At 37.4% G+C, this 12,574-nt stretch overlaps 1 protein-coding gene and 1 long non-coding RNA gene across 2 annotated transcripts; both read right to left on the minus strand.

The window, feature by feature from the left end:
• Positions 1-57: 57 nt before the first annotated feature.
• LOC112288126 (very-long-chain aldehyde decarbonylase GL1-1) lies at positions 58-3,418 on the minus strand. Its single transcript, XM_024531972.3, has 7 exons — positions 3,037-3,418; positions 2,467-2,687; positions 2,145-2,377; positions 1,791-2,010; positions 1,168-1,651; positions 845-1,051; positions 58-734 (listed from the first exon to the last, which is right to left on the minus strand). The coding sequence occupies exons 1-7, from the start codon at positions 3,094-3,096 to the stop codon at positions 291-293; spliced, it is 1,869 nt and encodes a 622-aa protein (XP_024387740.1). The 5' UTR covers positions 3,097-3,418; the 3' UTR covers positions 58-290.
• A 5,798-nt stretch (positions 3,419-9,216) lies between these two features.
• LOC141045954 (uncharacterized) lies at positions 9,217-10,285 on the minus strand. Its single transcript, XR_012218579.1, has 2 exons — positions 9,776-10,285; positions 9,217-9,637 (listed from the first exon to the last, which is right to left on the minus strand). It is a non-coding gene; the product is annotated as an uncharacterized LOC141045954 (long non-coding RNA).
• Between the last annotated feature and the right edge of the window lie 2,289 nt (positions 10,286-12,574).

The following is a 12,574-nucleotide window of genomic DNA, read 5'->3' on the forward strand; positions in this document are numbered from 1 at the left end:
TTGAACGTCGCATTTTCTATATCCTAAGGCTGCAAAGTTCTGGAACTGCAAGAAATCGTAAGAGGAAAAATGGAATGAGTCCAGTATGCTCAGATGGCATTTGCTGCTACAATTAACTAGCATTATATATCCTAGGTCATTGCTACCGCCGAACGATCAATTTCGCGGAGGATAATTCTGTGGGGTGGGTGTCATGTCGGCTAACGTTAATTATCAGCATTTTACAACTACTCGATGGCTTCGTTTCTGAATTCAAGTTCTTACAGGACCAAAATGCCTTGATTCTGATCTCAACACACAGGTTTGAATCCTTGTTTCAAAGCCGCTGCCCACGTTTCATCGATGCGGCCAACATCGATAGCTCCAACTTCATGGAATTCCCATCCTTCCAAAGCGTGGACTAAACCTCCAGCGTGACATGCGTGCACAACACCCCTAGGCATTGTCATCTCGCATGAGCGCAACCCTTTCATTTCTTTAGGTACTTGCATTGCGGACAGCTTCCCATATGTACAATCCTTTCGACATTCCATGACAGGTGGCACCACGAATTGGTGGAAATGGGTGCCAGGGGGCGCCCACTTCTGCTCGGAGGGAGTTGCCCACTTTCCCAATACCCATCTCTTGCAATTCTGCCCCGCTTGGTACTTCGTAACCTGGATCATGTTCTCTCGGTGCTGCGGCGCCAGCTCTGACTGGATCATCTCAAACCGATCTCGCGAAGTAGTCAACATCTGTCGATCACAATGTACAACGTAAATACCCCGCAAAACGCGCAAAATGTGTCTACGCTGGAACATTCAACAACAAAGACGAGTAATTGAGATTTTAGACAATAACTTACCAAGACTCGCACACCGCGATGACAGAAGTAGAGCGCTATGGCGCGGCCTAGCTTGGACGTTGCCCCGGTCAAAAAAATCTCCTTCACGTCCTTGGGGATCTCATTCAGAATCACTGCTGCAGTCAATGTGTTGCCATGCACGACGCGGATTCGCAGGTCCTTGTGCTTTTGGACGAATAGCGTTCCTCCTCCGTTGAGGCTCTCATTCTATCCATTCATCACAAATCAAGGATTTTCCGGATTGAGTTTCATCAAGGATAAATTAGAGAAACCTTTGACCTTTTTCGGCTGGGAGTTAAATGAATGTGAGGTTAAAGGATCACCTTGTTGAGAGCTCCGAGACTAATGACTCGTACGCCCTTCTTCTGAGCCGAAAGAATTGCATGCTCGATGAGTCGGTTGATGCGCTTCTTCTCGAACGGCAGGAAGTACTGGAAGCCGAAGCGTGGCACAACCCACGTTTCAGTGCGTAGGTGTTTCAGCTTGTATGTGTCAGAGGTGAAGGGCTTACCGAACAACCACAAAATCGCCAGGATCGGCAGCGTGAGAGGCCAGAGAGGCCAGATGAACCATTTGGGAGCATAAGGCCAGGCAGCGAAAGAAGGGATCCCGAACGGGAGGTGAAACGTCGACAACAACTCAGTGCCGTGCGCTAGGAAGACAAAATCAGGCTTTTCTTGCTTGCCCTCCCGCACTTGCTCGTAGAGCTCGTCCGAGACCTTATCAGCTGTGCCACCGAGGTAGTCATACAAAGGCATGAACAGAGCAAAGTTCGTGTGCACATGAGAGTGGTGCAATGAATGGAACCTGCCAGAAGCAAGCAAGATAGGTTAACAGCATATAATCACCGCCAGCTGCCTTCAGTATAATAGTTTTCATTCTGTGCAAGAATAGATCGCGAGATAAGCAAGACATTCAAATTTGAAAAGCTTGCCATTTGACTTACGTGGGTGTGTAGACCAGATACTTAAGAGGAGGGAAGACACGAAACATCCAAGTCGGAAAAAACTCAAAGTTGCAGTGTCCGATTGCATTCATGAAATCGAAGAAGAGCCAGTAGAAGTAGAACATCCCAATAGACGCTCCCCCGAGAGCCCACGTCCCCAGAAATGGAAGAGCAAAGGTTGCGGTGTACATCAAATGCTCAGCGAAGGGATGCACGGAGCCTATTCACAGAATTCAACCCAGCAATTAGAGTCCGTCACGCAGTCAAGTAGTTGGTTGGTCGTCACAGACACGAGGAATTCAATGAGTATAACCACTATCATGGAATGTCAATCCGAAATTTCGAAGGCCGCACCTGAGACGGGCTCCGTTACGAACGAGGCGTGGTGATGAGAGTGGTACTTGTTGTAGAGGAAGTGATGGTGAAGCGCTCGGTGAAGCCAGTAGTAGAGAAATTCCGTTGGGCCTGCGTGCAAGAGAAGGAGAATCGCAATGCCCCTGAGGTCCCACACAGGAAAATTTGCAAATCCAGGGAGGATCTCGTGCACAAGAGTCGCCGTAATTATGTGGAGAAGTATGTAATCGTCCCTGCACCGAAATGATACAGGTGGTTAATGTGTTGGAAACCGAAGTGAGCGTAAATTTGGAACGTGGAGAAGGAGGACGAGGAATTGTACCAGTTGCTCTCCCTGTCAACTTGATCAAAGTTAATCCCCTTCGTCTGAATACGGTATTTCCCCGTGAGCCAGTGACACCGGGACAGACTCATCCATGCTTGCCCATGCAAGTAACGCAGGGCGGAGGAGAGCAGCATATGGAAGCACCAGTTATCCACCTCATGGCCTCCGAGGAGATTCGTCTGCACTGCTTTCGCTGCGAAAGGAAGGAACAATGTGTACTGCAGAAATCCAAGCAATGAGTCACAAACTGAATGCAGACTTGTGAACGCGATGCGCCTAAACTGAAGAGCGACGTCCTCACGCGGAAAACATTTGCGCGGTTCATTGCCACAAAAATACATTCAAGAATTGAACCCTTCAATTCAAGGTCCATTAAGGTGAGCAACGGTACGGAGACGTAATGTGCTGCGTCAATGTGCGCAAGCTCAACAACAGCAAAATAAAAGTAAAAACACCAGCTCCAACAACAACGGAACCTCATTCAAATGATTCATTCCCTTGCACCCCAACTACAAAAAACCCGTAAAAATCCCACCCCATGCAAGCCAATGCGCGCATTCAACCCACCTTCCAGGCGCCGAGGCTAGTCCACGGGTACTCAGTGAGCGCTCCGGGCTTGGTCGCCATTGCAACCCACCACTCCAATCCAGCCGCAACAATTCTTCAAAACTGTCTACAAATCCTCAGCCATTTCGCGGTCGGCCACCTCGGTCTCAACGTCCCCACTTCCGACTGAGCAGAGTTTCCAACTATTCTTCACTTCAGGCACAGTTGCCGCAAGAATACGAGCGGATAAGAGCCCCTAATGGCCCACGCCAGAGAAAATTAAGCTGAGGAAGCCATCACGACCGATAGATTACTCACCGCAAGGGGACTTAGAGATCCATGGTGGGGAATTGTAGTGTGGAAGTGTGAATTCGTCACTGATGGAGGGCAAGCTAAAAACTAGAGCAGATTATGGCTCTGGGTTGATGTACCCTCCAAGTCTCGCTCCTACTCGCCACACACTGCCACCCGATTGCGCCGCTACTCATCCTCTCGCTCTCGTCCTGATCTTGTCCGACGACTTCCCTCCCTCGTCGCGCCGCCGTTCCTCACGTCGGCTCGACGGGTGCCAACGTCCCTTGAGTCTCGTCGACGACGCCGTCCTCAGGTCCGAACGCTTCGTCGACGTTCCGTCGCCCCCTCGCGACGAGCGGCCTGATTAATCGCTCTTTGTCTGTCTCCATCCGTCGTCCAGTGCTTGGATGATTGTTGGCTAAAGAACTTATTGAAAAGAAAAGAAAATAAAAATCCATTTCTTTAAATTTTCTAATTCTAAAATAAAATAAAAATTAAAAATATAAAATTTTAATTTAAATAAAATAAAATTTAAAAAATATAAAATTTTAATTTAAAAAAAGTATATCTATCATTGAATTGCACATCACAGTATTAATATCTCAATTGGTGGTTATGTGCTATATGCACGTGAAAATCTTGTACAAATGTATCACTTGAAAATCGAATTTTTGGTTTTTAATTATCTTGAATTTGAATTTTTGCATATAAGAATCTTTTAATTATGAATTAAATTACAACAATTTAATTCGGCATATCCCCTAGTTAAATTTTTGGAAATTGTATATATGTTTTTGCAATAACATAGTAATTAGATGCTAGGCCACAAAGTAGACCCATGGTTCAAGATTAAAAGCTAGACTTACCTTGAAACACAATAAAAATTTACATGTTTTATGCCTGAACAGCTTGACCATCTTGTCTTCTGTTCAAGCATGAAACATGTTCTATACTGATAGCTTGAACATGTTGACTTTCTTTGCTTTGAAAAAAAAAAACAAAAAAAAAAAAAAACAAAACAAAACAAAACAACAACATCAACAACAACAAAGATTAAAAAGACATAACAAGAAAGGAAAAAATAAAAAAATAAAAAATGTAATAAATATATCTACAATAAAAACTTGTAATAAATAAATAAATAACTAACTAACTAAATACCTTGTTTTTTGAGCTTCTTAAAGACTCTAGCTCTTCAAAGCCCTCAAAAATCTTCCATTTATTTATTGTTTTGCTCAATGTGTTTTTTAAAGTACTTATGGCTGATCTATTGTCAACTTTTTTTTAGTTTGTACCTCAGCTCTTTGGGTGGCATGTATCTAAGTATTAATCTTAAAAGGTCCATTAGAATTATTCCTTGCTTTCTAGTTTGGGTGCTTGCTTGTGATTTAAGTTATTGAGTTATTTTTTATACTCCTTGTCATTTTACTAAAGAGTTGTTTGCACCAAGAATTTACCTGGGCCTTAGAACCTTCCAGGCCACTTTTGTTGAAAGGAATGATGCTTAACAGTAATACACTAAAGATACCCATTGCCACAAAACCTGACCAAGCCCAATGGTCACTTGTCTGGCATACTAATCTAAAATCTTATTGCCCAACAACCTCAGCTTGCAGCTTGTTGTTCTTAGGTTCTACTACAAGCTTAAAAGCATTAATTAGACGTGGCTCTTCATTCTTTCTAAGTACTCTAAAGAATACACTAAATTATTTATATGTATATATATATATATATATATAATTATTTAATCAGATTTAAGAATAGAATATATTTTTTATTATATATATATATATATATATATATAGCAAGAGAGAGAGAGAGAAAAAAAGAAAGAAATGAGAAAGAAAGAAAGAAAGAAAAATAGAAAAAAAGAAAAACAAGAGAAAGAATTGTTAATGCTGCAACCTCAATTGATATTGCTACAGCTCACATGGCCTCCTTGTAGACAACTAGCTAATAATATGCTTCTATCTTATGCACAAGTTTTTTTTTTTTTTTTTTTTTTTTTTTTTTTTCGCTTCAAAAAGAGAAAACATAGGGAGAGAAACAGAATATATTTTTTAAAAAAGTTTTAAGTTTTTTATTTTTATTTTTATTTTAAAACATAATATATGTCTATCAAATTATTTAATTTAATTTGATTTTTATTTATTTATTTTTATTTGAGTCCTAAGAACACACAAACTTTTTATTTTATTTATTATATATTTGGATCAATATTGGGATTAAATGTTAAGCTTTCAAATGTGCTTCATGTACAAAAGTGTGCTTTTTAATCAATTTAAGTTTTGTAGAAGTCACATAGAGTGTAGTAATATTCCTTGTTATAGTTCTAAATAATGCTCCCTCTTTCTATAGAAATAGATAATAATTAAGAATTTGAGGTTGAACAAGTCTTAGATTCAAAGTAATGCTGACTTAAGTTGGAATATCTTATTTATTAATGTAGATATGATATTAGTGATCGTACATAGGAGCCATCCAAGAATCTTGCAAATGAAAATGAAAAAAAAAAAAAAAAAAAAAAAAAAAATCAAAGCTTTTCATCAACAACATCCATCAAAATTAAGATAAAAAGTTATGCAATTTTTTGCTATGAAAGAAATGAGGTTCAATGAAGATTGCATTCTATCCTTTATCCTTGATTGTTATTTTTTTGTATTTGTGTTGCTAATGAAATAAAGAATTAAAAACAAGAAAATTCAACTCAAGAATTATTATTTGCTAAATTACCAAATGAAACATTGCGATTGTCATAGCTTTTAAGACAATGTAATAGAAATGAAGATCCTTAAGAATGACATATTTTTTTAATAGATGGTGAAGTACAATGCATTTGGTATGACAACCTTAGAAGATACTGCCAAAATTTGGTTATATTATTAGAAGTAGAAACCACTCCTAATGGCATTTCAAATGTTTTGTTTAAAGAAGTTATAAAAGCAACAACAATGATAAAATATTAGTGTGGCATTCTTGTCTTGATATAAAATACTATCAATGAATAAAAAGATCTATCAACTATCTTTAAATAAAATAAAGATTAAATTATATGACAAATATAGTTTATCATATCTTAGATTTCTTTAACATGTGATCAGTGCTCTCCATAGGATTTGTTCTTAGAAGAGGAGGAGGTAATGACTTGAACATCCATATTTATTCCAATATTTATTTAGATAATATGAATAGATAAAAGTATGTAAAAATAGATAAATTTGATAATATCTTATAGACAAGTTTTTTAGAAGCTTCTTAGATGCAGCTTTGTCTTTATATGTATCTATAGGTGATTGATAGATTGAAAATTTTGTCAACAAGTTGGCCATGTATCACATATATTAGCCGCTTTTGATATAAGTTAAACATATGGTGCACATATAGAAAGCTTGTCTTATAAGTTAGACATGTGTCTTATGAGTTGAACACATATCAGAGTTCATATAGAATGTTGCTGTGTAGTTTTTGGTTAGATACTATATGTAGAATCAAGAATGATGTCTTCTTCACTCTTATCAATTCATTTTTTACTTTTTATTTAGTTTCAAGAGTTTCTAATATCTTAATCTTTGCTATTAAATTAATATAAGATAATAAGTAGATATTAAAGCAAAGATGGCTAGCCAAAAATAAATAAAAGTTATATAAGTATATAAAAAAATTATATTGAAGTTATATTTTTTTTACATAATTATAGATATTTTATTAAATTGAAGTCCTATTTGAATAACTTGCATAATATTTGGACTATATGATGTTTTTACTTGACTTACATCTTTTATATTTTTATCTAAGTTATATTGTATGTGGTTTGACTTATAATTGTGGTTGATGTAGAATGCTTCATTATATATGGTTTCATCCTTAATTCAATTAGTTTGGTAAAATAAACAACATTGAATTAGTGTTACAAATTTACAATTGGTGGAACATGATATAATTTGGCAAGATTTAGGAGTGATCATCAAATCTTAATTGAATTTACAATAGAGTTTGGAACTTCTAGATTATAGAATAATATTTATGTGAAGAGTTAAATTCCAGGTCCAATATATTTGAATTAATAATATATATACAGAATAATATTTATGTAAAGATTAAAAGGTTCATACAAAAGAGGTCCAATATATTTGAATATATATATATATATATATATATATAATTAATAATGTTTCATTTTTTAAGATTTTAGAATTTTTTTTCTTTAAGATATTTTATTACATATAATTCTAATATAAATTAGATTTTTTTAGAAAATTTAAAAAACCTATTATTAAAAAAATTGTTTTGGTTTATGAATGCCTAAATATTCTTTAAAAATGTGCATAATTTGTTAATACAATAATTCCACATGATTATTATTTAAGTTTTTTTAAAAGATTTACAAAACACACACATATATATAGAAAGGTACTTGCATGTTACTGTAGCAACTTTGCACGTATTGTAGTGTGTTGCATGAACAGTGCAGAAACAAATACGTGTCTTCCTTCTCAACAAACTCTATGCATTCACTGAGGCACTAAACATATTCATAAGCAAATTTGACAAGACTAGTTGGTTAGAAAGGAATGAGCCTAAAATGATCATGGGTCACTGGTGATCTAACTTTCCTTCGTTCTATTCCTACATCTTCAAAGTGTAAGCTGAAGCACAGCTTTTAAAAAGTTAGTATCGATATTGTGTATCGTACTGAAAACCTTGCGAGGTTCAGACGGAATCCTGATCGATTGGAGTCCTGAAAGACTGTAACTAATTGCAACTTTTGCTAGTGTTGGTTCTCGTGCCCCATTCTCCACAGCAACTGGAAGCCTGAATTGCAGCACAGCAGTAGATTTGTACAGACAGAAAGCTCCGCAGGATCAGTCTTCAATTCATCACGTTGCATTTAGTACCAGGTGCAAGTTCTCCTTTAAGTTGTTCAGAACGTGAGAATCTCAAAACCTCGGTGAAATGGTCACTAATTGACTCCTCGATTGAGTTTGCTGTCCATGGCTGTTGGATGATTTGCTGCAAAATCTAGCATACTAAAATGTGAAACGCAAGCAACCTAATTTTGTTCACCAGATCCTGAGCTGACAAACAAATTTCCCACATTTCTGATGGGTCTGTGCAAAGCAGTGTAGCACTTTTTGCCGAGTTGCTCCAGAACTTCACGTTGGTGAACAGTTAGAGACGAGACCTGAAATTGTTCGTGCAACTTCCCCTCCCCGTCTATTCAAAACACACCATAATTGCTCAAACATTCATGTAATAGTATGTGCAACTTCCTTCAAGCTAAATAAGCTCCCAATTGTACATAATATTACTAGGTATTTCATTGCCCTAAGCGTGTCCTTCGCAGAATAACGAAAAATCTGGGTCCAAAAGCCCTTGTTCCAGCAATGCACTATGAGGAGTTGGGAGGATGTGAATGGCAATGCTGAGGTCCTCTGTCTCGAAATCTATTATCTTGTACTTTATTTTTTGAATCGGGCCAATTTGTTCTCACTAAGCGAATGCTTTGGTTAAGTATGTCAAGTGTCTGCAAGAAGCGCAAGAAGCGCTGCAGGTTTTCAATTTCGCCAACAGGTGTTGTGTATGTTATCTGCACTATTGAATAAGTTATGAAGTATTATGCAGCCAGAGCCGGTTACCTTTTCTCCATTTCATCGACAGAGAGCGTATTGTGATGCTTCGACTATGTTTAGGATGTTCAATCACGTACTTCAATTCATTCACAATAGCCCACTGCACTACTTATCATGAAATTGAATCCAGTTGCATCCCTACATGAAATTCGGTGTAAGTCCGAGCGATTGGTTGCATAAAGCACCATTGCAGGATATTCCGTCGGATTGCTGAATACTCGTTTGTACAAAACTCCCTCATATCCTAAAGTATCAGTAACTTTATAAGACATGTATATCCAGTGACGGAAATGTTTTTCTTCAAGTTAGTTGTCAAACATTTAGTGTGTATACAAAGACGAATTACGAATCTCAAGGTTCAGTTGAAGAATCCTCACCACATTTTGGCCTGGAATACCTCACCAAGTATCCCAGTAAACCATGCTGCGCAAATTTCAGAAACATTCACTGATATGCACTAAAAATAACTCGGAATCATCAGCGGAGTAATATTCTGCTTTGATCCGAATGAATTGTCGAGCATGCTGTACAACCCAGGATCCAACAAGTTGGACATGCACCAACAAGTAAAGACCCATCCTGGGTCCAAATCACGACCCACCAAAGTACACATACTTCGAATCTGCCCGGCTTCCTTTCCGTGTTGACCTGCAAAATCATGAGAACCGCTTCCGCACCGAACTCCGCACCCAGTCACCCTGAAGGGAGCCATGTAAACAGAGCCATGAGAAGGGGAGTGGATGTAACCGCACCAGGCAACATGCCACCACGTGTCGGGAACAGCAAGTGGACAAAAACAATAACCCAAAAACGTCACACGGAAGGTGGGAAATTACATAATGGCTCCAAGCTCGAGGCTCTCATGCCAGGATTAGAAGCCCCATCCAGATAGGGAGTAGCGAGGGACGTGGATTCTGTATGGATGGGGCGCCGCTGCCGATGCCTCGTCAGCAATCATGGCCCCACGCGAGGTGCTGCCCACTGGTCAAATTGTGCGAGCTCGACTTGCCGGCTCACCACACTGCAACAATTGTTACTCCTCGCTGGCCAGCAACCCAGAGGCCCAGTTTCGCACGGCCTCCAGTTGCTCTCCCTGTGCGGGAGCGAGGATCCAACACCATGCAATCGCAAGAATCTCTCTCGCCTCCTTGCGGTTTGTGGTCCACTCAGGAGCTTTGCTAATTACATGACTGCAAAATTCTGCGCCCTCGTCGCGTCTACTGCTGCTCGTCGTCGTCGGCCACGCGCTCCCGACTCATCTCGCATAGATTCTGTCCTTCCCTGCTGATGTGATGCACCTATGACCGTTTCGGTCGTATTAGGGTTTTGGGTATAGGTCCCACTCGGGTCCATATTCTCTCGGGAGGACTATTTCCTGGTTGTTAGACTAGCGGGGATAAAACTCACTGTCTGATGATCGTATTCCTCAGCCTACGTCTTTAATGCCATTCTTTCATTTTTATATATATATATATAATTTTTTTAATAGAATCATAAATAGACCCTAGCTTTTACAAGATTGACCCACTCATTCTAACCATCATGAAAAAAAATGACTTTGAGATTCATTTTTCCACTACAAGATCCAAAACCAATGAAAACCAACCACATTCATCATGATTACCATATTCTTCATCATGAGTAGGTTGATTTAGTGAAAACTTGGGTCTATTTAACATTCCCATATATATATATATATATATATATATATTTAATTTATCCTTTGTTATTATGGGTGGATTTGATTATAGTGAAGAGAGAACAATAGATTGGTAAATAATAAAATTATATAATGATTTTGCATAACAATACTTCTTTCTTATAAGAAAAATTTATTTATTTGATTTGAATTCTTAATACTAAAATATTTTAAATTTTTATTCTTTTAAGTTAGTTTATTTTATTTTATTTCTACTCAATTTCAAATCAAGAAAAATGAATAAAGTATAGAAATAACATAAATAATTTTTTAAAATAACAATTTAATAATTTAAGATAATTTAATTATCTTAATTGAGATGATAATAATAATAACAAACAAAATTTCAAAAACTACACAATTTTATATTATTCCATTATTTTTCTACTATCATTGATTCTGATTGATTTATTCAAATATGCATTTTGGAATCTAATCTAATTTCTCTATTAAAAAATTTGCTTCCATCTACATTTTTCTTTGTTTGGCTATAATGTAGTAGTTGAAAGATTACATTTTCTTTAATGCAATTTTAATATTTATCACATCAACTTTTTTGATGGTTGTTCTTTTTCATTTTTTTTATTATATATTTCTTTCAAAAAATAGTTTGTTGCAATTTTAAAAAATTGTAGATCTACTTTAGTTTTATTTTTTCAATTAAAAATAAATAAAAATAAATAAAAATAACATGTATGATCTCTAATTCTGGGCATCAAAAAAGAAAAATGGACAAAAATATTTAATCTTATAAATTACTTGCACACAAATATAAGAAAAAAAAAAATGAATATAGAAAGCATGGACACTACTAGTTATTTAGTGAGAATAATCAGGTACTATTATTAAATTACTACTTCTTAATAACATGTTTGTATTAAAAATAATAAAATAATAAAATAATATATTTATGCTTTTTAACAATGACATCAATAACACCAATGAGAGAATTGGTTTTCTACTTTCTCTTGAGCATGTTGCGTATTTATACTATATGTCCAAAGGAATACATCTCTTCTTATTTCAAATTTAGGAAACCAATTTCTTCACTATGTTTGCATGGCATTAAACTCTATCCATTAGGGGGCATAAAAAGAGGAAAATTAGTGGGAAAAAAGGAACATTAAAATAAATGAAATAAAAAATAATAATAAAATAAAAATAACATGATGCCACCATAAAATCCACCAAACTACACAACTTACAAAATAAAGAAGGAGAAAGAAAATAGAACACAATTCAGAAGAAGAAGAAAAAAGAAAAAAGAAAAAGTAACAGAGACACAAGTAGCCGCATTAGGCAACCTCTAGTCTTGTCATGACTTCAAAATTAGCTACAAATAGAAAAACTTCTCTAATGTAACCAAATCTATTATCCCAAGGGATTCAACCAATCATTCAATCAATACTTTCTTACAAATCCGAAAGTTAATTTTCCTTCATCACATCATCCTCATCTGATACCCCCCCCCCCCCCCCAACTTCTGCTGCACTGTGAAGTCCCCAAACAAGAGAGAAGCCATGGCAACTTCAATCAGCAAACAGACCGAAGAGACATGAGAGAGCAAGAACGGCAGGAAGTGAGATGTGTGAGAGGAGGGTCAAAGCGCAGCACAGCGGAGAGCGGAGACTGAAGCAGAAACCGAAACGGAGACGCAAGGAATGACGTGACTCGTGGGAATCACTCGTGGTGAGGAGCGACCCATTTGTCCCGACGCTGTGACGCCGCACTGGGCCCCAGCTTGCAATCCGATGCTGGCCTCTCATTGCTCTTTACCGCTTCGGAATGTGTCGCCTTAGGATTCGGCCTACCCGGTGCCGCGCTGAATCTGAGCCACATGATAGTGTTGGAGCAACCCGGTGGAGCCGCTGCAAGCTCCCTCCGCCACCAGGGCTGGAGCTCGATCATGACGCTGATGATAACGACTGTTCCTCCA

Source organism: Physcomitrium patens, chromosome 11 (genome assembly GCF_059467195.1).
Source record: "Physcomitrium patens ecotype Gransden chromosome 11, ASM5946719v1, whole genome shotgun sequence".
In the NCBI taxonomy this organism is placed as follows: Eukaryota; Viridiplantae; Streptophyta; class Bryopsida; order Funariales; family Funariaceae; genus Physcomitrium; species Physcomitrium patens.